This window comes from Rhamphochromis sp. 'chilingali' (genome assembly GCF_963969265.1).
Source record: "Rhamphochromis sp. 'chilingali' genome assembly, chromosome: 3".
Classification (NCBI taxonomy): domain Eukaryota; kingdom Metazoa; phylum Chordata; class Actinopteri; order Cichliformes; family Cichlidae; genus Rhamphochromis; species Rhamphochromis sp. 'chilingali'.
In genome coordinates, this window is record NC_137931.1 from 44,553,015 (window position 1) to 44,579,119 (window position 26,105).

The 26,105-nt window shown below is 40.1% G+C and overlaps 2 protein-coding genes across 3 annotated transcripts; both read right to left on the reverse strand.

Annotated features, from left to right (window-relative positions):
• Nucleotides 1-69: 69 nt before the first annotated feature.
• Nucleotides 70-3,556, reverse strand: ptgfr (prostaglandin F receptor (FP)). The gene is made up of 3 exons (XM_080877888.1): nucleotides 3,421-3,556; nucleotides 2,287-3,094; nucleotides 70-444 (listed from the first exon to the last, which is right to left on the reverse strand). The coding sequence occupies exons 2-3, from the start codon at nucleotides 3,079-3,081 to the stop codon at nucleotides 136-138; spliced, it is 1,104 nt and encodes a 367-aa protein (XP_080734014.1). The 5' UTR covers nucleotides 3,082-3,094; nucleotides 3,421-3,556; the 3' UTR covers nucleotides 70-135.
• A 9,649-nt stretch (nucleotides 3,557-13,205) lies between these two features.
• On the reverse strand, nucleotides 13,206-25,773 carry st6galnac5b (ST6 (alpha-N-acetyl-neuraminyl-2,3-beta-galactosyl-1,3)-N-acetylgalactosaminide alpha-2,6-sialyltransferase 5b). 2 transcript variants are annotated; one of them, XM_080878706.1, is made up of 5 exons: nucleotides 25,634-25,773; nucleotides 24,857-25,078; nucleotides 17,798-18,207; nucleotides 16,132-16,239; nucleotides 13,206-14,280 (listed from the first exon to the last, which is right to left on the reverse strand). In XM_080878706.1, exons 1-5 carry the CDS (start codon nucleotides 25,721-25,723, stop codon nucleotides 14,037-14,039), a joined length of 1,074 nt encoding a protein of 357 aa, XP_080734832.1. In that variant the 5' UTR covers nucleotides 25,724-25,773; the 3' UTR covers nucleotides 13,206-14,036. The 2 variants fall into 2 exon arrangements, with proteins under 2 accessions (XP_080734832.1, XP_080734833.1); XM_080878707.1 differs by having other exon boundaries at nucleotides 13,213-13,332.
• Between the last annotated feature and the right edge of the window lie 332 nt (nucleotides 25,774-26,105).

Below are 26,105 nucleotides of genomic sequence, written 5' to 3' on the forward strand. Positions count from 1 at the left end.
TTGGACCTGGGTCACTTTAAAATTGACCTTAGGATAAGCGTTCTTTAGAAATGTCCTTCTAGTATTCCAAATGATTTTCTTTCCTTTTGTTTTTCAGCACCTTGGCGTTCTCAGATAAAAGACTCAGGACAGGGTTCAGGTGATGGATTTGATGACTACATCATGCACAGGTGTTTTACCGAGGCAGCGGCAATCAGATGACCCACTGGAGCTGCTGGTCTCCGCTGAGCTGTGGAGCATACTGCGCTGCCACCGATGGAGGGTGTAAAATTTCGAGCCACAACAGCCGTGAAGCAACATGAAGATTTTCCTGAGAACAGCCTTCCTCAGCAGGATGTAGACCCACGGGTCCAGGATCTGGTTCCACGTAGCCATGCGTATAGTCAGCAGACTAAAAGACGGAGACTCATCCGTGGCTCTGGTACTCAGAATGGTGACATGGATCTATTGGAGTGGTAGAAAAACAGTTATTCTAAATATTTATCAAATACTTTAATAGAAAACAATTTTAGACTGGTTGTGTTAGACTGGTTGTGATAGACTGGCTGGGAAGTTACAGGAAAAACGAGGTAAGATTAGTGTGTGCAATTTTGCATCTTTGTTGTTATTAAGAGATCTCTAATTCAAAGCATTTACTTTCTTTCTTTTTTTTAAATATTAGAATTGCTTAATTTGAATAATAATTCAAAACCACGATTATTTGGAAGAGTCTTCAAAGCAGCTGCCATATTTTTCAGCTTGTCAGGCATCTATTGCTTGGCATCACAAGTCCTTAATTAATACATTTGCTGATTTCCACCAGTGTACAACAATTAAACATCAGACATCTTTTACATGATGATGACAAGGATAGAAAAGAACAGTGATGGAAGTGGAGAAAAACCTGTTTGTATCAAACCCTTTAAAATGCAAAGACAGACAAACAGAGCTTTCTTAGGGCACCACAGACATGCTCGGGTATAGTAGGATCTGTTTTCTCACATTCTGTCTCCGTTCCTTTTGGTGATAACAGCTATTATTTCTGCTTATTTTTTCATCACCTCTGTTTCATTTTCCTCCTTCTCATTTCCATATCATTGTCATTTTTAAAGGCCTCTCGATGGAAAACCCCGTCACCAATCACACTCGGCTCCATCACCGCTCGCTTATAGGGGTCATGTTACTCTCCACCTCCTTTATCTGGGAGTCTGCATTATGATGACTCTTCTCTCTGTCTTCATGCTCATGCTTCTGCAATCGATTTTCTTCCAAATGGTTTCATCTTATCACATTTATTGCACTTTTTTTTTTTGACTTTTTGTTTTTAATTCAGTGTTTTTTAATTTAAATTTCAGTTTAAATGTTCAGTTTTAGTTTAGTTTTCATTTGTTTCAGTGTTACTTTTATTTTTTTATTGTTATGAGTGTATGGAGGCCATATGTCAGAAGCAACATTTATGGAAATCAATGTAGGTGCTAAAACAAAAACACCTTTTGAACGCCGCTGACTCACAGTCTTGCAGACATGCAGAGTGTCAGTAAACAAATCTATCAAAGTCTCATCAAGGAAGCTGAAATATTTGTATTCTTTTTTCAGTTTATGGGAGTTTCAACGATCTGGTTTTTATTTTTAATTTAACTCACTAAAATGTTTGCTCACACCTGGTTTTGGTTTTAGCATTTAGTTTTAGTTGACTATGATAACACTGTTATTAAACTACTGTGAAAATGCAAACATTACTTAAATTTGTGTGTTTAATCTAATTGACATGAACCTTTTAATCTTACTTGGTTACATTGACTTTAATGTAATTTAATTTATTGTTTTATTTGGGAATTTTTAATTAAATAAATACTAATGCTGCAAAGAATCAGATGACTGGTAATATTTAATCTCAATTTAATTTAATCTCATTCATTTAGTATTGCTGTCATTAATATTTTAGCTATGCTCAGTTAGGCTTCTATTGTTGTGGGAGTGTGATGTGGTTTCTTGTTCTGACCTCCAGTAAGCAGCTGTTAAGTTTGCTAACAATTCTAGTATTTAAAAAAAAAACCTCCCATTATTGCTGTGATGTCGATGTACTTACTCATCTTCAAAATGCATCATGGACACACTGACCAACAGCAGTAGTTTAATGATCAGAAATGCAACATAACACTGCTTTAACAAAGATATATGGAAAGGCTTTAGGTAGCAGGGAACAAATCCAGCTTAGCTTCCTCAGTGTCACTCTACGCTCTGTAATTTTTCGTTTTTCCCTGTAATTTTTAACTGTCTGTTAAAGGTGTGCTGAGGAGGTCTTACCAGTAATGGGCCCCAGCATATGCAGGACACCAGCATGATAGCCAGGAGCTGGCAGATCATCTCTATGTGATAAGGCATGCTTCTGCAGTGATGCTTGTGGCGCAGTTTGGCCTGTATTAGAACACAGCCTGTTAGCGTGTTGCAGGCAATGGAGATCAGCAGTGCCAGCAGCCCCAGCAATGAAAATAGCAGCGGCAGGAGCACATCCAGCCAGTCTTTGGTTTGCTCGATAAGGAAAAAGCACCAGCTCCTGGACCTTTGAACCTTGTAGGGCTTCGACAGCATTACAGGCAGCGCAGCCACCAGTGCAGCAAGCAGCCAGGTGACCCCAAGGAGCCTTTTCATGTGGTGTGAGGCCAACACTGTGGAGTGGAAGATAGGCTTAGTGACTCCAATGCAGCGCTCCACAGCCATAGCACTTCCCAGGAACAAGGGGCTCAAGCCAAAGAACACCATACATGCCCCAAAGATGGTGCATATGATTTGATAAGGATCAAAATTCTCCCATTTCTTTTCAGCACTGTACACAAAAAGCACCAGGGATCCATTAATGAGGTGACCCAGCAGATCTGTGATCACCAGGCTGCTGGCAAACAGCAGGAAGGATGCCCTGGACTTGGTGCGGATGCTGCTGTAGGATTTCAGCAGAATGAACAGAGCAAGGCTGTTGGAGAAGATGCCAACAGTCATAGAGATTACTGATGCAGTGATAGACAGTTCCTTCTGGAAACAGGTGTTATTGGTGGGTCTAACCTCTGACCTGCAGCTGGACTCTGAACTCCCATTAGCTGACATGGCTGGAATAAGTCTGAAAGAGAAGGTAAATGGAAAATATCTGTGTGATTCAATTAGACCAAAACAATGGTTTGGATGAAATCTACTGATAAAATTGACTTGGAAGCAAGTAAGACACAAGTTTAACATTATTAATATTTTCAAGAATAAAGCTTATATACACTTTAAACTCCTATTGCGATTGCTTTTGTAGTAATTCCCACTCATCCATTTCTCTTTCCAATAGGAACAATCAGACCACATCAGAGTGCAGTGAACGCTTCTTTCCTCAAATTCATGACCTTTTTCTGACTATTGAAGATTCCTCGGTTTGGTTGATTTCAATAAATAATTCCTTACCTCAGGTTTGGGCTTCGCTGGGATAGCTCTCCATAAGTTAAAAGCCCCCTCGTTCTCTGTCTTTAAAAACAGAAGAGACGGCAGTTAATGTTGTTCCAGTCCTTGTTCCGTCTGCGTACAGCAGGTGCCAAGTCTCGATGAGGGCGCATAGGCGAGCTCTGAGCTCAGACGCAACTCAAGAGGCTGCACACCAAGAAAGAATCTGCTTTCGTCCTCTTGTATGTGCGTTAACACTCTGGTTGGGGATTGCACCGACTGATAAAATGCTGCCAAGCTAACATGATTTAATTATTGTTATTAATGATTGTAATTATCCATGGAACGAAAAGCGTCTCCAAGTGTGAGCAAATATATCGAAAAGTTTTCCTCTCTTTTCTGTATTGTTCTATGTATTTAGTCGCCCGCACTATTTACGCAGTTATCAGCAGTGTCGGTCGCGTCTCCTGAATTGAATATTCGATAACAAATGTCTTCATAAAGTTGAACCCAAGCGCCCTAAGACCACATCAGTCTTCTCTGGTGGACGTGCCCAGGCGTTTGGCTCTTCAGGGCAGTGTCCTTTTATTTGTTGCACTCCAGATTATTAGTCAACCCCGCCTTTTTTTTCTCCACATGGTAAAGTGCAGCCGGACATTAAGTCATTTTTGTTCATCTGCCATCAGGCGTCTCGTTTTCCACGGAGGTCTGCTAAAGAAAGAAGCCATGACCTTAAGAAATGCGAACAAACTAAAGGCTGGTGAACTGAGCAAACCAAAAGTCCCATAAAAAGATCAGGAAAGGCCAGCGACCTTCTAAGTGCGCATTTCTGTCAGAAGAAACAACCCATTTTAGTTGTTTTTTTTCTCAGAAGTTTTAAAAGTCATGTGAAGGACATGCTGTGCTTAACATTATTTTAAAGAAGTACTAAACCAAATCATCACTGCAGTCTGTGGAGACGATGAAGGGTTTGATCGAAATCGATTCAGTGTTCAGAGCCAAAAAAGCAAATGTCATCTTATCATCACTGGCCTCATTTTTCTTCTTACTGCTCATCATAATTCCACTGGCGACTGCTGGACCGGAGATTTGTTTGTGTTGGGTGACGAGCACCACGTGTAGTTTTGAGCCATCAGCCTCAATCGGATATAAGAAAAGGGTTTTAGAGGTTCGAGGCATTACTTGATCCAGTGCATGAGATTTCTTTCAGGTACTCCTGAAGTCACAAAATAATTTAAATAATTTTTTCCACTACATTTGCAAAACTAACTTAAACCTATTTTGATATGTAAAATCTGTAGAGTTACTCATTTAAATAATGCTTTAAGCTAAAACTGCAGCTGTTTTATGGCTTATTGAAAGCTGACATGTCTGGAGACTGGTAGGTCAGCAGCAATTAAGAATTTATACTCTTCCATAACTACAGCTCACTTCCCCACAGTCTTTCTCACAGACTGACTCTTCTCCTGACTCAGTGTGGTTCAACTCCACACATTACCCAATCCACATCTGTCCTTCTATCATATTTGTACGTTTTCCTTTGTCTACTAAGTCTGATTCTAGAGATTCTCGCTTCTGACAAAATACATACAATCTGTTAGGAGTGCTGTTTATACACGCTGCACATGATTCTAGCACTGCCTACAAAGCAGATGGAATATGTTGAAGTGCAGTTTTGTCTGCTCCAGGAGCAAAGTTCAATCTTTTTGATCCTTTGTGATTTATCTGATGAGGAGGACAAATTGCGTTCATACTCCACATGCTCCACACTTACTTGCTCACAACAAGGAGCAAAGGTTTCTAAGAGGAAATATTTATTGCAGGGGAATAGTAGAAGAAGAAGAAACTAGTTGCACACATACTGCTGATACTTACATGATTATGATTACTTATGAATCATATGATTATTTGGAAATGAAAAAGAGGTTTGGGTGTTAAATGACTGAAAACAATAAAACCGTTACAATGATGGTGTTTTTACTTAAAAACAAGATTTTTCTCATAATTTTATATATTAGGAACAGTAAAGTTGTATTTTTTCTTAGAAGTGACCTGATAATCTCTGTTACCTCAGCCACACAGAAGTTATAGCTCCTGGATCAAAGCCTTTATTGATTTGTATCAGTAGCTTGAAGTATTAATAAGAGCACAATAGTCCCAAGTTCTTTTTCTTTGCTATTGATTTCCATCCTTTGAATAAAATAAGCCAAACCATTAAGCAAAAAAATAAATAAATAAACGTGCTAAAGACCATTCAGGAATAATAATGATATATTTTGCCAGAACAATCAATTAGTAATAAAAGAAACATACCTACTCTTATCAAATTAGATAAGAGTAGGTAATTTTTATGAAATGATATTTTCATAAAATAAATTGCCAGTGAAAGCGCAGTCTGAACAATGAAGATGCAGGTCGGAGATGATCCAGCAGCCTCCCTAGCTGCGTGTCATAATACAGCTTTCAATGACCACAAGAAAAGATGAATGAAAAGGAGAAAAGGTACTTTTCTTTTCCATTCACACGGATTTTATCTCCTGAGTCTGTAATTACCGTTGTCTGTTCTCAGTGCGAAAACAGAATGTCTTATCATCTTGAAGTGGTAATGAAACCTTTCTCTTTGCTGTCTTATGGTGGTTACTAATTATCTGAAAAGGTAACTCCTGATGCAATCATCTGAGGAGACATTACACCTTCTACTGTAGTGTTGACAAGTAGCAGAACCAGCATAAGCACAGGCATGGGAGCACAATCGCGTTCTTTTGTTGGGTGTATCTAATGGGGCTGTTCTAATAGTCAGGCTGACTCAGCAGGGTTCAGATGGAGCTGTGAGCAGATGGGGCAAAAATGGGAAAATAACCCATAATGCAGGCTTTTTGCCAGTGGTACTGTTACTTCTTCTTCACATCTCCCATCATCTCAGAAAACCACTCCAGAGCAAAGACTCACAGGTAACGTACTTTCTGTTCTCACTCGTCTTCTCTCTTCCGTCATTACTTTGCCCCATTTGTCACTCAGTCTCTGCAACCCTGCCCAGCAAATGTCCTTCAGTTTGAAATTGTTAATTCAGCAGAGTTGGTGCAAAGTGGGAGAAGTAGCAAAATGTGCTCAAAATGGAGTCACTGGCAAAACTGTTGAAAATCCTCAGCAGTTTGGACACAGGTTGGATGAAGGCCAAATATCTCACATTAACCTCGTTTTCAGATACAGCACAAATTTGATCATGCAAGTACTTAACACTTGAGAGAGAAGTGGATTATCTGACAATAACAACAGCCTACAGCTGCCAGTTCCTGGCTCACCTTCCAGATCCACATTGTAGTTTTGTGTCATAGTCCCTCTTCCCTGACCTTGGATACACGACAGAGATCTGTAGGGACATAACTTATATTGTGATAAAGGATTTATGGTCTCATTTTACATCTGCTGTCGTTGCAGTGAAGTTAAAATACTAATTAACTAAACCTACGTCCTTCTCATGTCACTTGCTTCTGTTTTTGCTGTTTCGCTAACAGTCTCTTCTTTTAATTACTTTTCTATTTTTGAAATGATCATGTCAGATTCTCATAAATAACTAATAAAGTTTCCACTCTGTGCCACACAAATAAACAAGCACAACTATCTGGCTCTGAGGACTCACAAATGGGTGCTGCTGTATGTAGTTTTGTGAAGCTGCAGGTATCAAATAAGCTCAGAGGAAAGACTCCTACAAACAGCTTGAAGCAACAAACAAGTTCAGCTCCTGTTGGTATTTACTCAGATCTGGAACACATTCTCTTGAGTCTCATTAAGCTAACGACCTTTGTGCGCTCCTCCAGCATGTTAAACAAGTACGCCTTTGTCTTTTGTGTTTTTTCATGTTCAGACTTTCTTTAACTCTGTAATCAATGAGAAAGTTGAGGCTTCTTTTTCATTGGCAGGAGTTCTTTTTATTATGAATTAGGAATAGTGTAGGAAAGTATTATGATTGCAGGCAGTGTTAGGGCAGCCAGCTCTAATACTCTCCAGGCAGTGCAGATTATTTATGTGTTCTGTCACTTTTTCTCTGCCTTGACTCATTGGAAAGGCTCCCTGTCTGTGTTCCAAGACCTCCTGTTTTATAAATCAAGCACTGGGTAAAAATATGAATAATGAGAATAAAGAAACAGATGAAAAGTAGCTGCTGCTGCTTTTTGTCTTTTAGCAACATGAAGAGTAGCAAGAAAGGAAAGAGATTGTTTCTTTTGTTTTTTACAGACGTTACAAGGCAGCACTGGAGGCTGTTGTTGTTAACAAGGACCCCCAACTGATCCTGTATGGAAAACTCTTTCTTGATGAGTTTAGAATAATGTTCCTCAATATAAAATTGTGAAGAATTGAATATCTGATCATCTACAGTACATAATGTCTTCAAAAGATTCTGAGAATCTGGCAAAATCTCTGTGTCCAGGGCCAGGGGCAATATGATACTGTTATGGAAATGACTGTATGGGCTGAGGAACAGCTCCAGAAACATTTAAAATGCCATTGACAAGTGTAGGTCAAAGCTCTATCACCCAAAGAAGAAACCAGTGCTTGTGGAATTGTCAGTTTACACATCTGGAAGGGCGCTATTGGTGCTGCAAGGTTTTACAGCAACAGATGCTCCCATCCAGATGTTTTTTTCAGGCAAAGCCTTGCATATTTGTGTACACTGAGTCTATTATAATAGCGTGCGTGCAGTACGGACTTTTCACCAACTGAAAACATTTCATGCGTCATGAAATGAAAAAATATGAGAAAGAAGTCCTGAGACTGGTGAGCACAAATGGGACAACCTTCCTCTAACAAAAGTTCAGCAATAACATCCTCAGTTCTCAAGACGTTTGCAGGACTATTCCTAAAAGAAAAGGGAATGCTACTGAGTGCTAAACTTGACCCAACTTTTTTGAGTCATGTTGCTGTCCTCATATTCAAATTGCCCTTTTATCTTTACTTGAAACTACATTTGATGCTTTTTTTATGTTCTATTGTGAATAAAATATGGGTTTATGAGATTTGCATTCTGTTTTTATTTACATTTTATACACCGTCTCAGTGTTTCTGAGTTTGTACATTCCTCCTAGCTCATGTCTGGTTCACCCTCTGGCTCAGGGGGTTCAGTATTCTTCCCACAGTCCTGAAGGACACGTTGGAGAGCTCAGGAATGGACCATCACCTCACTACATGGACTTTGGACTACCTCACCGACCGACCACAGTATGTGAGAACTCAGGGCTGCGTGTCGGACAGGGTCCCACAGGGAATGGTTCCGGCTCCGTCCCTCTTCACCATCTACACTGCAGACTTCTCCCACAACTCCACCCAGTGCTTCCTGCAGAAGTTCTCTGACGACTCTGCAATAGTCGGCCTCATCACTGATGGGGGCGACAAGGATACAGAGGACTGACCCATGGTTTGTGGACTGGTGCCAGCTGAACTACCTCCAGATCAACACTAGTAAAACCAAAGAGCTGGTGGTAGACTTCTGCAGGCACAAACATCCTCCATTGCAACCACTGAACATCCAAGGTATGGACATTGAGGCTGTGGACAGCTACACTTGGTGTTCATCTGAACAACAAACTGGACTGGACTCATTACTCAGACGCCCTCTACAGGAAAGGGCAGAGCAGGCTGTACCTGCTGCAGAGACTCAGGTCGTTTGGAGTGGAGGGCCCACTCCTGAAGACCTTCTATGACTCTGTGGTGGCCTCAGCCATCTTTTACAGTGTGGTCTGCTGCGGCGGCAGCATCTCAGCCGGGTACAGGAAGAGACTTAACAGGCTGATCCGCAGGGCCAGCTCTGTTCTAGGATTCCCTCTGGACCCAGTGGAGGTGGTGAGTGACAGGAGAATGGAGGCTAAGCTGTCATCCCTGTTGGACAACATCTCCCACCCCATGCAGGACACTGACAGCACTGAGCAGCTCCTTCAGTGGCTGCAGCACCCACGGTGTGGGACGAAGAGATTTTGTAGGTCTTTCCTCCCCACAGCTGTCAGACTCCACAAAAAATGACTTCAACTGATCAAACACACACATCCACACATGTGCAATAACAATAACACTAAGTGCAATACTCTTTTCTGGCATCGTTGTATTATACTCAATTGTATATAGCATTTGTATTCTATTTTATTCTATTGTATAAAGTATTTTATTTTATTCTATTCTATTGTGTACAGTTGTGTACAGTATATTATTCTTATCTTATTCCAGTGTTTTTTTCTATGTAACTTTGCACTGTCCGCTTTCTGCTGTAACAAAACAAATTTCCCACATGTTGGACTATTAAAGGTTATCTTATCTTATCTTATGTTTATATTTGCACAGAAATAGATTTTTTTTTTTGCAGGATTTAGTTAAATGTGACCTCTTCATAGAATTATGACTATTTAGAAAAAAATAAATATGCTCATTCATGGTCGATCATAGGAGCACTTTACACTGTTTGCCTTTGACTAAAGTGAGCGATGGCACATTGCCACTAAGCTTAATACTGATTAACAGAAAATAAGCTAATAAGATAGTGCTGGTAGTGACTCATATAATGTAAGAGATTTGTGTTTCATTTGTTTACCACAGCGACCACACACTCCCAAGCTGTGGATTTTACTTAACTTTGCTTCACTGTCTGGGTTGAATCTAGCTTTTGTCTTTTTAAATGTTCATGACTAAACTTACACTTGCTGTAAAAGTTGAGATTGAGAGCTTACTGCTTGAGCAAGTTTTCATGCAATTTGTCTCATACAAATTGAAGGACAATATTTACTAGGTTAAAATATAAATCTAAGAACATTTAATAAATGAGGTCCCTAAGCACAGTGTTGCACACATAGCACCTCCTGACACAAGAGTTACAAGAAGAAAACAGCCTGTTGTGTCTCCATCTGCTGGGTTTAAGATGAAAAGATGAATTACATCTTAATTTAAGTTTACAGGGATCTATAACATAAACAAAGATTAATATGTGTTTTTCTCTGACAATATCTGACAGAGCTTTAAAAATCCAGAACTAAGTAATGATAATCTGAAACAACTGTTTAAGGTATCAGAATTCATTTTTTAATAATATTGTAAAGGTATTTTTGATTTAGACTATCTTTTAGTTAAATGATGCACATTCATATCAAGCATATCAAGGAGTCATTTAAGTCGTGCACAAAATAAGTCACATCAACATGTAGTGAGTATATTTTCTACCCTTTCCCCAAAAAACAGTAAGATGACCAAACTTTTCTTGGATGAATTCAGATTTCATCATTACAACGTTTACTTTAAAGAAAACATTTGCATGGTAGAAAAAAGGCAACAATGATTTTAGTGTGTTGTAATCAATCAGATTCTCTAATCTTACTTTCATGGAAAACAGCAACATTTTATCAGATTGTATCTTACATGTGGGGATGCTTCTGCAGAAAGCTTTCAAATGACAAAGCACTTAAATTTATTGAGCTATGAAACATTCAAACCATTTTAGTACATTTTGGTTGATTTAAATCTAACGTGTACAGAAGTGTAAGCTGTCTAGCTTTTCTCTTCAAACCTCTGGCATTAATAGTTCATTTTTACCCAGAGAACTGCTGCTCACTGGATATCTTTTCTCTCTTATTTGGACTATAAGACCAGTAAATCAGCCATTTTTGAAATACTCAGATGAGCTAATCTGAAAAAAAGAAAAAAGAAAAAAGAAATCTACATTCAAAGTACTTTAAATCACCCTTTTTCCCCATTCTGATGGTCAGTTTGAACTTCAACAGGCCATCGTGACCATGTTTACAGGTATAAATACAGCCTGACACATTTCTCATATATAGTACTAAGATGTTATCAGAGGAATTTACCGTGTAAAAAAAATGCTGATAATCTGTGAAGCCACCAGGTGTCAGTGTAGACTCAGAACATACAGACCTGAATGGAAATTACCATTACAATATTCAATTTAAGCACTTGTTTCAATATTTCTCTTTAAAGATAATTTACAGTTTTTTAGGCATTAAGATTGATGATGTGTAGTCTGAGAAAACTAAACACCATGAATTCTTATCTCTCACGTGTCTTGGCTCCACATAGGATGATGGTATTTTGCAGACTTGCTGATAAAACTCAGCTGTCATGAATAGGACATATTTGTCACTAGCCAATTTCTGTGCTTCCACAGAGTATATGTGATATGTACCATAATGGAAAATACTCCTGGAGAGAGGAAATTGTGACTTTATCCTGCTGCTGTTTCAATTACTCCCACAGAGACCTCACAGCCAAGCACAGAGGGAATATCAAACTCAAATTGGAACACTGGTAATGGAAATTATAGATTTGGGGATTTGTTGGATGTTTTGCACTGTTTCTGGTAGTGACTCAGAGAAAACATAGCTATTAAATTGGATTAAACCTTTACTACCAGGGCAACAAACACTGATATGGCATAAATATATATGTGCGTACATTTTATGATCAGTTTCCTATATAATCAGTTTTGTTTGAAGGGTCTTAATCCAGAAGAGGTTACATGATTTATATTTCAGTGTAATCCAACAATAGTAAAGACACTTACAGTTTGCCTATTTTTTGTCAGGGAGTAGTGATCAACAAAAACAGCCCAGCAAAGAAAACAAAGGCATTTTACACACTAGTATTATTAGTATTAATGTTATAATGTTTCTATAGTATGTTTGTCACATGAAATGTGCCGTATCGATAAACTCAGCTTGGCTTATTGCTTCTCTCTGTTTCCAGTGATTTTCTTAGAATAAGCTCTGGGTCATTTTCACTTACAGAGATAATGATGGTAATGGTCTTTTTATCTAACTCAGAATATTTTAGTCAAACTATTTATCTAATAAATTATTATTACATTTAAATGATGTTTTAAATGCCATTTGGCATCCAAGATGTATGATCTGATAATTTTTTCAAATTGCCTACATCACAGCTTTGATGTTATCCTTTTTTTTTTCTTTGAACGGTTCCACATTTAATGGAAATGATTATGCGGCCTCAAGGAGGTGTTTAAGATAGCAACAGCAGGCTCATTTGCAGCCAACTTGTCCTTTCAGGTCTTTAAAATTCAACCTTTCTACCTGAAGAGCCAGTAATTGGTGCACAGTGCACACTGTTCAGATCTAAGGAGCAGTGAGTCCACTTAGCATGACACCGCAGCACAGCGTGGGCTTTTCTCAGAGCACCTGAGAGCCTTACAATATTAAGATTCAACCTGAGTGCTGGTCCTACTGGTAAAATGTGAATGAACACAGAAACAGGCAGCACTCTGCCTTTTTCTTGCAGCCCGCCTCTGCGGGATGAAACAACTTGAATTCTGCAGTAGTCATGCTGCTCCCCCTAACCCCGGAGATATGGTTGGATAGGTCAATATCAGGCCCAGCTAGAATCCAGTTTCCCTCTATTGGTATGCTGAACAGAAGGGAGACAGAAGCCTGTGGGTCAAGACCGAAGCGGCTGCTCAGGACACTTTGATATAATCATTTTTATCTGTGGTAGAGTAGCTGACTTGGCTGGAAGTCAAGGAAAAAGCCTTTGAGGACTTGTTCTGACATTTGGATTTAATCACAGAACAAATCATGGCCTCGAGTATCAGACACATGGGCTGGCAGGGCTTTCTTGAGGGCAATCTGTTACAGAGAGCTAGAGAGCAAAATGAGACCTAATTATCATGTCTCTATAAACTGGACTGTGTCTAAATACGACTTCCATCGAGGGGAGATTACATTTACACATGATGTACTGTGCCATGTTTGTGACAAGAATTTTATTTCCATCACATTTAATGCCAAATATTGGCAAACTATACATGACTTTCTTACAAGAATGTGGAAACACAGACATTAAGAGCATAAATGATCCAACCCAGTAATGTAAAAATTCAGTCCAGCCGTGCGTTGTCACTTGGTTGGTCCTCCACTTTCATTCAGGCTGCACCTATCGGATAAATTCCCATGAAATTTGTCACAGACATTTATATCCCAAGAGGATACGCTTTTACATCCACCATGAAGCTGACATTTGTGCTTGTGAGTGAAGTGTCTCATGAATTCCAATCACTTTAGTCGAAAATCATAAAGCTAGGTTTATTATTCATGAAAATGATGAATATAGTCCCTTCTTTTTTCGCCACGCGTGAATGGACCTGTGCATAAAAAATAGCAGTTGTAAGCATGGCATTTCATGACATAATCATCAGTGAACACCAGCAGTAAAGTGGTCTGTTAGCCTACTACTATCCTTTATTCCATTTTAATTGATAGAATAGATGAGACATGCACCCAGTTTTTCAGTGTTTACTGTTTTCCTTTTGCCTGTTTCCTCTCTGACAGCTCAAGTGTTACTAAAGCGGCTCTATTTTGTGTAAAAAGCACACTTGAGACAACCCTCATGGCTTTGATTCCAGTATGAAATTCATCCTTTTAGAGTTACACTTCCAAAGCATTGTTGAGGCTTTGTGCTGCTGTTACGCAATGATCCCATTCTGCCAAGCTGCTTAGACAGTCGGCTAACAGCCACAAGCAGCTCGCTCTGTCCTGCTGCTGTCTTGTGTATTCATACTGGCCAGAGAGGGAATCTGAACGCTGAAAACCATCCACACACATATTTCACATTTCTGGGGATCGTCTCTGGGGTGCATTTCAGGATCCGGCTGGATTTGCAGTGTACGAGCCATTCACGGTGGTGACGATGGGAGAGGGCTTCCAGTCTGGCTGGTAAAAGTGGATGTCACGAGTTCGAGCCCAGTTTGCAAATACCGCCTTCTCTGTGATGAAACGGTGGTGGCTTCCTCGCCGATTTCTCTCGTGAGAAAGATACATGGAGCACTCGTTGGGCCCCGAGGGCTCATAGTAATGATATGGTACAGTAGGATGGGAGGAGGATCTACACAGGCGAGAAGAGAGAGGAGGAAGCCATGAAATAGCATGAAAGCCAATGCGCACAGGGGGGATGTCGAAATAGTGTGTAATTATGAGATTCATGGTTGGGGAGGGGGAAAGAAACAAGTCGGAGAGGGGAATAAAGAGAAGAAGGAACAAAGAAAAACAGAAAGATCAGAAGAATCTGCACTCACAGAAATGTTCATTATACACTCTCCTATTCATCTGACACTCACGCTAACACAAAGCTCAGTGGAGGAGCTTTCTGTGACACGTGAGAGTGCCATGAATTTTTCAAAGTGTTCTTTGTGCTCTTGTCCTTGCGGCCAAATTTTAGAAAATAAAATCAGCAAATTTTCCAGTGTCTCTTAAATGCTAAAAACACATGGTGAAACCTGTACAGTATATTTTCAGCAGCGCTGTTTCACTGTAAAATGTGAAGATGTTTTCAGTGGTGCTGTCGTCCACTGCAGGGAGTAAATGCTATATTACCAAGTTGGAAGACATCATTAAAGATGCACTAGACACGATTTTATGTGGAAACATCAGTGGTGTCGGCACACACTAAATCACAGAGTGAGGCTGCAGCACAAAACAGAAGAAGTGTTCCATTCGCTTCATGCACTATTTGGCCCACTGGCTCAAACAGGAAGTGACAAACTGAACCTGCCGTGAGGATAAAGCATCTCAATGCATATTTTAACAGACAAAACTCGATGCTAAGGAGAAAATAACATTCACAAACCAGTGAATAAGGGTTAAAAGTGCGTGCACGTGTGACACGCTCTTTCTCAGTACAATTATTTAATTCTAATAACATTCGGCGGATTGGTATGTCTTGTTTTCTGCTGCATTGTGCAGCTCCAAACCCACTGCACCCATCAGACAAAGCTAGTTAGTAGATGTTAAATATGGTGGAACATTGATATTTCTTTTGGGAGTTGGTGGAGAGCAAAATGCTGCAAAATGCAAAATGCTCAGATGATTAAGGAGCTTATCTAAATATTTTTTTTAATAAACATTGCTGTAAAGACACAAGAGTTAGCCTTGGGATCATTTAAATATGTGGTCCCTGGCTACATCTTAAAAGGTAAAAGGAGAAGAAGAAAAAGAAAACATACCAAAAGCCCAATAGTGAAGGGAAACGAGTTGGCAATAGGAGAACAACCAACTCACTGCTTTGTATCTGCTTATCAATCAACTGATTATTAATTTATTTAACTGGCATTTCAAACTCTGCTGTCTGACGCTGACGGGTACAGAGCTCCACTCTAACACACCTTTACATTTAATGCAGACTGACCAAAAGAGCTCGTCCTCAAAGAAATAATGCAGTCCTGTAACGTCAGACTTCTTTTCATTTGTTTTTTGTTTATCCTAGTAGTAATAAACCGACTAAATAGTGGAGAAACCATATTGTGTAAAATCTGACAAATATGAGAAACATTCATGTATTTAAGATTTTCAAGACTAAATAACTGTACGTCTGTAAAATTAAACATTGCCAATAATAATATGTCATTTCATCATAGGTTTTCAATGCTCTATTATTCAGTAATTACATTGTAGTCTATTAAAATTCCCATCACACATCTTGGTACTAAAAAACATATCATATTTTAGAATGGTGGGGTCTTTACTTTATAACATCAAATGAAAACCCTGCTGGCCTTTTACCCAATTATAAACTGACACAATATTACTGAAAACCAAAATATTTGAATTGCATGGAACTATGTTTTGGCCATGGTGGTTTATCAATAAAAATCTACAAGTCATATTATGCTAAGTTTAAAAAAAAATGAAGCAAAGCTAATAAATATTTGGAGAAGAAAAAGAAACTGCAGGAATCTACCTGCAGAAAGCAGGAGGCACCATGCCATAGACGTTGATCCTATCACACAGCTCCAGGGCTATAGCCATAGTAAACCAGCCGGTGCTCAACCAGGAGTTGGAACTCTTCCTGGAAGAAAAGAGAAGCTTACCATTTTCACAAAAATATACTGAGCGCACTTCCTTCTTACTGCCTGTTCAGAAAAGATTAAAGATGGTAAAACCGTAGTTTTTAGATTTCATCTGATCAGTCGCTGAAGAGGAAACCCTGTAGCTGACTGTGTGACAGTTGATACATGGGCAAGAAATAGAATAGAATAGAAAATAAAATAAAGATAAATACATAAAAACATTCATTCTGACACTGGCTATTGCTACATGAGAGCAGAAGTCACTGGATTGCCATTCAAATGCAACATTTTTCATTCAGTTTTCATTCTGTTGGCTTATTGTTCACATGCAAATGAGTTTAGATGAATAGCTGCATTCACGACAGTGAGGTGTCTTTGTCTGCCTTTGTCTTTTTTTGCAAGGTCACATTCAGCCATTTTCACTTTGCCTGTCCCGCGTATGCAAAGAGACAATTACCATGTATTAAAAGTCAGGAAACGTGCCTCCGCTTCATAATCTCTATAAAAGCAAAGAACGTGTATACCTCTTTGGTAACCCAGCTTGAGATTTTTGATGATAAAATGTTTTCTTTTTTCCAGCTGAGACTTTTGTGAGCTGTTTCTTTAGAATGTTATTACTTTTTAATGCAATATTAAAGATAATTTTATTCGAGATGCAGGATTGGGACTACAGTGCAAGCATTTCACTTCCTGATGCCTACCAGCTGCATAAACCTGTTAGGCTTTCCCATAGGACAATTATACCTTTGCATAAAATGTACACTGGAGGTATGTTATATCTGTAGATCCCTCTGAAACCTTACACTGATGATGAAATGATGTGCTGCTTCCTGGAAATGTAACTACATGTCACATGAACACAGCCTACAATGGTTGTGATTGGCCAGTTTAGTAGCATGGATTCTTCCCATGCATTACTTTTTTTCTCCAGTTTTCAGATCAGTGAGTGAATGATGATGATAGCCTCAAGATAAGGACTCACAGATGTCCTGAGGGGAGATTGCCAAAACGATCACGAATGCTGGCAAAGGTGTCGGCCACTCATGTAGTTACATCTACAAAGATTGAGTCACATGTATCAAAGGGTTCTGGCATGTCTGGGAGCTGCTGCAGCTCTTCATTAAAGCCTCATCCAAATCGCAGCCTCTCGCTCAGCTCATATATCCATCACATCCTGTTTGCACAATCAGGGTTTGGAGTTTGTTCACAAATTGCATTTTACATCTCGAAGGTAATATCAGTGTCTGGTGCATCCTGTTGTTTTTGCATTCTTTAAACTGTGTTTACGTTTATGCGTCAAAACAAAAAATAATGAATAATGAATCCCTTACTCCTGCCTTTGCTTATGACAAACATATATCTGCTGTGTACTGAATTCTGTACATAAAACAATAGGTAGGAAATTAGTGCTTTCTATCTTTGTAATATATTCCCCTAATATAAACACTACTGACAGTTCTTTTGTGTGTTGTGTGTCTCTTGATTTCTTTTCACCTCTCCATCTTGTCTCATTCAAGTCCCAAAAATATAAAACTTGCTCATCATGTGAATATTTACCTGTCAATCCCAGTTTCCTTTTTAAATAGTTCATCAAACTTCAGCATCTTGATCCTGGAAATAATGTAGATTTTAAGTTTGGGTAGCAGCTGGTTTAAAAGCTTTAGGTTGTTGTAAACATGGCCTTTTCCATCACGTCTCATGCAACTGCTCGGTCCCCAGAAGATGAACACTGTGTCTTGGCTCATGTTGAGGAGCTCCTGCCTGCTCCGCAGCACCCTTTGCAGGCTGGAGTGGGCTATAACACGCAGGCTTGCGCGCCGACCGACATCCTGCTGATACCCGAGGCTGGGAGCATCGTTCATACGAATAACACACTCAGAGCGGTCGATTTCTTCGCCCCTCTTGCTCGCTGTCAGTTGCCCAGAGCTGGTCACCAGGGCACAAGTCCTGCAGTGCATGTTCAGAGGCTGTGAAGTTCAAAGTTAAAAAGTCAGACATCGTTGCAGTTTCATTCACATTATGTAATGAGACAAAGTGGTGGAAGAGAAAAATCCAACTACAAGTCGCAGATGGACTTAACAGTTTCAGATAAATAAGTTTAAATCTCTCTGGCACTCCGTAAAACCAGATGTAGCTTCAGAGCGAGGTCCTAACTTGATGTGCAAGATACTGTATTATTTTTACTTACATGATTGAAAATGTATCTTAAACACATGAAGATAAAAAGTGTGTTAAAAAGTGTTTTTTAGCCTTTGAGAACCAGAAACCAACAATATTTGCGTTCAGTAGTTGTTGACGTATTTAAATGTGGGAAATGAGATACTATCAAGTCAAATCTTATTTTTTCTGAGATGCTCTGCTTGATTTTAAAATGTGGCAACCACGAAAAGCTTAAGCAAGCTTGAAGGATATAAAGCATCAGCAAAGAGGATTCTAACACTGGAGTTTAAAGCAAATTCGTGTAGAGCCCTTTCAATCATTGATTATGATTCGGCTGCATTCAGACGGGTCTTGAATCAAGCAGGTAGACTTGTATTGGGCGACTCTGTCTGTTATTTAAACAGTTGACAGTATAGAGCAGAGGCTATTTGACACAGTGCTTTCATTTTCTATCAACATCACACATTCAGCAGTTTTCACTTAAAATAAAAAAAAACATAAAACAGGGACAACATGCACTGGTCAACATCCTGTTCATGCAAGCTTTTTGTGCAGCATTGGAGTGAAGAGTGCTTGTTTGGGCTTGAATTGAACCAGGTATTCATGTTGCGGCATCCAACCAGGTTTTTCAAACTTGAAAAATGCGAGCTCAGACTGAATGATCCGACAGCAAACACCCAGAGACTCTTCACATGAATTATTCCCCACCCTAATAGAGAGCTGCATCGGCATTCTGAACTGTGCTCGGTACTTCACACTCCCACTTCTGAGGTGGGAACGTGTGTGTGTGTGTGTGTGTGTGTGTGTGTGTGTGTGTGTGTGTGTGTGTGTGTGTGTGTGTGTGTGTGTGTGTGTGTGTGTGTGTGTGTGCAGACAGGTGATTTTACCAGCGCCAGAGGCTGCACTGCTACCACAGCTATATTTATAATACACCCCCCCACTATCTCTGTGACCCCACGCTGAATGATTGCCATGTGTGCATGTGTGTCTCTTCGTAAATGTGTGTATGAGTGCAATGTCTGGGGATGTCTGTAAATCTGTGTGGTGAGTTCAGTGTAGCCCCAAAATATGTAATGAAATCATGTTTCTCTGGCAAGAATTTGCAACAGTCTGAAAAACATCTAGATCCAAAACTAGTTGGAATTCCTTCAAACGAACACACTCAAAGTCTTTGTTCGGAACACTCATCACATTTCCATTCTCCAGCAGATTTCCCCCCTGAAAATCATCCCTGTTGGGATGTGCGCGCTCTCTCAATATCAGGTAGGTTGGAGCAAATTACACACTTGGTTGCACAAACACACCCTCCCCATCTTGGCTGGGAAGAATCACAGTCCTTTTAGGTCTTTCTTTCTCTGCAGACAACAGAGAGACAGAAAGTGCATTTTCCCCTAAGCACTGTCCAAGCAATTACCGCAAAGCATAATCCAAATTATAATAATGTTAAAAGTCAGGAAGGTGTGTTAAACAAGTGAAAGTCAATTGAAGGTTGCCAGGCTGGTGTCATAGTTTAAAGTGCCTGTAAAATAATAAAAGTGTCCTTGACAGCGATGCTGAAGTTCCAGCTTCAGCTCCCAGAGCTTCTGACAGCTTGATGTTGCTGGGAAATAGGCACTTATAAATCCTGTATCACAGCGAGACTGGCTTTCAAAATCACAAGCAGAATATTTCAGAGGCCAGGCAGCTGAAGGTGCAACCCACAGACTAGTGACTGGATAAATAAATGAATGGAATTCATTACAAGTAGTTTTCACTCATAATCAGCCTTGAATTACCTTTGATTTGTCCTTTGATTCGTGAAACAACCATCACTTTAACACCTGCTGACTCCTACGCACACATATTCAGACTTTATTATGCAGACAGAAGGTTGTCTACCTTGATCAATAGTGCACAACCTATAAATCAATACGCTTTCCTGAATTAACGTGACCTAAAAAGACACTAATTTCAACCGAGGCTGTTCACTGAAACATGATGAAGCTGACTGGATTAATGAGGTCCATATTGTTAACAGCAGGACAAGAAGATGCAGTTCGGAGTACGGCTCTGGTTCCAGTCCCAGTCAATTACCGCCCACTCTCTGACTCCAGACTAATCAGTATGATCCTGATTATACACTTCCCAGGGGAACCCAAGATCATAATTGCTTTCAGAGCAAACCCCATCAGTCAACCTTTGATATTGAACAAGAGCTTCTTCTATTGTGCCTCCAGTCTCCAAATTCATGTCTGCAAACCTACTCGGTTAAAAAAGGTTACAGTGCACAGACTTGCAGGAAGAAGTCGTGGGATGTGATATTTAGAGGTCAGACAGACCTGATGAAGAAAACCTGGGAAAAAAACGTCTCTTGCTGTCGTAATTAACCACAGATTAAACCCCAGATAAGGAACCTGAAGATTTATACCTGCTTGTCTCTCACCACCAGTTTCTGACTTATCTTTTGGACTAAGTTGTTTTTTTGGATTTAGGTAAAGCTACCTGTTATGTTTATGATCAACATGTAGGGTCAAGGTTGGAAAAAGAGCATGTTTTAGCCAAAGACATTACGAAACTGAATTACCTTCAATCAGAGATTTTTTGTCCACTTGTTCATATGACTGTTAGATATCCAGGTAACTTGCTTTGGTGTCTGTTTAGCACTGGTTATAATGGTATTAGTCTACAGAGACTGCTAGAAGGTAGTGGAGTGGGCACACTCCATACTGTATCTCAGCTGACTCTTAGACTCAAGCCCAGTGGTCTCCATAGAGACATTTTCAGAAACAATAATTGGGGCTTTATTTATTTTATTTTCAGCTGCAGATTTGAAGTTCACTTATGGAAGCTTAACTGTAGAAACATGCTATCTACAGTGTGCCTCAATAATTAGTTTGTAATCATTTTCAGATAATAACAAAGCTCTGCATACACAGAAAGAATGCACAGACAATAACTGCTTGATTTGGTTTTAGACTTTTTTATTGGATTTCTGATTATTGTGAGCAATAGAAAGACTTATCCTGTGATAGGAGCAGTAGTGGGGAAAAAACAAGATGCGTTTTCTGGAAATGAATCAAAATCATTTAGATGTTGAACATTGTCACTGAATACTTTCCAAAGTGCACAGAATTGGGCTATAGTGGCTCAGCTGAGAGCAGGAGGAGATGGAAAAAGCCCCTCTTCTGTGGCACGAGGGATTCACGATCAGTGCTGCTTTCTTTTCCCAGAGACCAATTAATTACAATGAAATCCTCCCGACAGTTCCCCTAGACATCTCATTAAGCTCCTGCCAATGACACACAATCAGGTCGCGATTCCAAATCTGTTCTCAATTTGAGGAAATAGTTAAGACAATAACAGCACCTGTCTTCTTCTTCTTCTGCTCGAGTCAACTAAGAGAGAGAAGAGACAAAAAATCATTTCCTGCTGGTGATGTTTACGATTTCCTCTTGACTATTGCTATTCGCCTAATTTTTCAGTAAAAACTAGACAACAAATTAGGCGTTGTATTATCATTCTGAGTGTTACAGCTGATAACATCGCCTGTTTTACCAGGAGTGCTCCCTTACCTTGAGCTGAATTTAAATGTGTATATCCTAAGTCATCCAATAAGAGAGCTCAAAGAGCTGAATTTATTTTGTTCCTGCTTTTTTCCACACGCTGACTGTTAATATAAGCTGCCTTTGTACACTACGAGACAGCTTTAAATTGAACGTCAGACAGGTAAAGACAGAATAAGCATTATAATGGCACCCATTCCCCCCAGGCTGGCTGCATTAAAAGCTGTCAGAGCACAAAGAGGCATTGCCCATAATAAGTAGGTACATCATAAAGTTGCGCTGGCACACAGTCCGCACTCGTGCTTTCACACCGGCTTTGTGATTAGAGACTATAAAGGCCAATGTAGATTGGCTCTGCTGACAGTTCTTCAAAGGTCAACATCTCTTTAACTCGAATCGGCAAAACATCAGTGAGGCTGCAAAGATGAGGGGCCAAGCAGAAGATGGAGCGAGAGTGTGTTAACCTGTGTGTGTGTGAAAGAATCTGTTCAAGTCAGCAGCTCTAATCACTGCAACACGCCAAAGAAAAGAAACACATACCAGAGGCAGAAATCTCCCCAAAAGAAAACTTGCAGACGCTGCGAAAGTCATACAGAGAGAAACACAATGAGAAACTATTCCACACAAATATGCACCATAACTCTGATGTGTGATCTCACAGTACGGAGATTTGTGGGGTTCAAAGCTGCTGTTTTCTTTTCACACATTTAAGCAACGAAATGAGAACAGAGGAAAGCCAAATGTTAAGCCTATAACCCTCTGCTACATGAGGCAGCACAGTCTTAGTGATTAATGTGTGCTGGGTGTTTTGCCACCTCTTGGGTGATGCATAAATGAGCAAAGCCGCCACAGACCACCACCCACCTTAGTGAAATCACAGCCCATGTGAACAAGATATGCACATAAGTTAATACAGGCAATAATCAGGGTCCAGCAGGCACACCAGATAGAGCTTTCCTCACATTCCCAAGCATCTCTGGCTCTGATGGGGGCATAAAATTTTAACAGCGTGTCTGCGTGAGTGTACTCGTGCTGTGTGATGGTGTGTGTCTCTGTGTCTGCACACACACTTGTGTCAAAGCCAAGATTCCCTCCACTAGAAGCAGCAGCAGACCTGAGATGACCCTAAAAGGAACTATACGCAAGGATCCACCCACTCCACAGATCCTGCAGCAGGTCTGCTCTGGTTAGTCATTCTTGGGCTCTGACAGAGGATGAAGCAGCAGCAGCAGCAGAGCTTGAATCTCCCCCAATGGGAGGGAGGTACAGAGTGACACTAAGCAGTATGAAACTGTCGCAGTGTGGATCCATCACAAATCACCTGTCAGCTAGGAGGGGTTGGATGAACGGGAGAGACCATGAATAATAAAGTGCCCACGCGCAAAGTCCAAAGTGAAGCAGCTTGCGTTCATTTCTCCTAAGACTACCTGCAAAATCTGAGCGCTGATCTTAGAATCAAGCTTACTCAAGACAGCACAGAGACAAATCCAACAGGCCTAAGTGCTGCCTGAGCATTGCAGCATGCTTTCCACTCTGCTGTGTCCTGCTGTATATCGTTCTCAGCGAGGGGAGACGTAATGCTGTGTGAATGCTCCATCTATCTCAAAGACGAGCCTGTGATAATGCAGTGGGTCAGAGAATCGGGCCTTTGTACTATATTACTGTTGAAGGTGCCGCTTACACGACCAAAAGATTACAGTGGTCATATCTTGAGTAGACATTATAGTTGAAATGCACCCTGTTTTAAGTGCTTTTGTCACTAAATATTTTATGCCGAAGACATTAATTATGAATTAAGCAACAGAGTGAACTATAAAGAGAACTTTGAGGTCATGCTTAAGAGATGAGATGGTATTATAAAAGCCTTTGAGGGCAAAATAAACCTTTAATAGACTCGTGCTGCTTTCTTAATGGAAAGTGTTAAGCAATTTTAATTAACTGGTTTTTAGAACTTTTTTATTGTTGTGAAAAGTTCAAACGAAAAGACCTCACTGCTGCTGCTGCTGCTGCTGCTGCTGCAAAAAGGAAAAAGGAAAACTGTCTGGCACATAAAGTAGTACAAAAATTAAATACACAAATGAGTTTTCAGTCACTGGGGGGGATTTTAAAAAACACATTTTTAGTGGACACCTGAACTCTGCATGCTACTCTCTGCTTTACCTGGATGACAGCAGAATACAAATTAGGTACAGCTGCTAAAAAAACAACAAAAACAAAGCAATCAGCGCAATCAATGTGCTTTCTGATGATGTTTATAATATGACCATCCGATTACAAAGATGTCCAAATGCACAGGGTGAATTCACCTTCCTTTGTGTAGTCTGATGGAGATGGTTGGAGAACTGTTAATTTGTCAAAAAACGTCATAAAGATGCTGAATTCGAATTTCTTGCTCTTTTCCAAACATTGTCACTCTGCGGTATGTTATGACCCATGAGTTTCTGTCGTGTCACTGGTTTCTGTGCGTCCATGTGCCTAAATCAAAACACATTTAGCCACCAGACACTTCACTTCACCTTCAAACATATATTTTCCAGGACTAAACCTCCTCCTCCTCCTCCTCTCTGTGCAGGCACCTAATGCACTGGCAAGGACCCAAACACTCCAAACAAACACTGCTATTGTGTGTTATGTTATATCTTTGATATCTTTGAAAATGGAAACAGTTTCATTATTGATTTTCAGGTGAGATAACATTACTGCTAAACATCTGAGATGATCTATATCCTGCACAGTTTCAATTCCTAAGCAGCTTTTATAAAAAACAAAAAGACAAAAACAAATGTGGACCATAATATCTCTGTTTGTAATATGCATGCAAGTGCTCTGGAGTTTCAAAGAACCAGGTGCAGCATCATTACCGCCCATAACAGGACTTGACTTGGTTCACAGGGAACAGATGGTCCGTATTTACCTTATGATCCATGACACCTGAGTACCCCTCCAGAGATGTTGTTTGGAGTCTCTGTGATCTGTCCGGTACTTTAGTGGACTGAACTCGCGCATCCAAACGGTAAGAGGACGATGAGGACGAAGAACTTGATGAGGAAGCTGATCTGTCACCAGAGCTGCTGTTGTACACCAACAAAAAGCCGGTAACCATGGTAACGATGATGATGCCACCAACCCCTTGGCACTGCAGGGACACGTGAAACACCAGAAAGACAAATCTCAACATCACGCCAGAGCATGATTCAGCCAGTTCAGGACCGACACAGCCACAAGCTTGAGGATGAAATCTGCACCTTTGGTCAGGATTGTTTTTCGTTCTTTCTTTCTTTTTGACTAATTAACTGCCAGCTTTCAAAACAAATGCAACATAACAAATGCAAGGCTCAAAACGTAATGCCAGCTATTCTTCTCAAATGCGCTCAACATGCTCTGTCAACAAGGAAACACGTTTTAAAACGAGGCTGCAAAAATACTGTTAGGTTGCTCAGTTCAGACGTGTCATATTTAACCCTATCCCCACTCCCGACCCACGCAGGGAAAAAAAACTTTAAACGGCCGAGCTGTTGTAGGATTATTCTCTGTGAATATTACGCGTATGTGGCAAAGTGCAACTGGGTCACATTCGGTGAAAGAGCTCAGTCTGCAACTCCACTTCTGAGAGGCAGAAATATATATATATAAAAGCTCCCCACAGCGGAATATTACAGTGATACTTCCGACGGCTTTCATTCATAATTACCACTTTTATCTTCATCTTCATTTCCCCTTTTGTCGGCTCTTCATGCAAGGCGTCGGGACTCTTCAGCATGCAACACTTGAGCGGCGGCATTACTGGGATCACCGCGCAGCTAAAGAAAACGACACTCCACTACTCTTCTCCCGTTCTCTCCTGGAAGCCCTCATTCAACAGCGCGCTCCTCATGGTCCTAAACAACTCTACCTCCCGACTTTCCTCCGTCAGCCTTTTCTAAATAGTAATACTCCTGCACCGTTTCTCTGTCAATATAAATTCACATGTATTAATCTCTGGTGTTATAGACATGTGAATTTATTTTAAAAAAAAAATACTTCAAATGATTAAGAAAAAACAGGCAAAAAAACATCTGTCCCCCATGTTTCTCCAAAGCTCTCAGAAATTAGTTTAGTTAGATATATTAAAGCATCAGCTGGGCAATAATTGATTCCATGCCAGATGGGCGGCTCTGAGCATT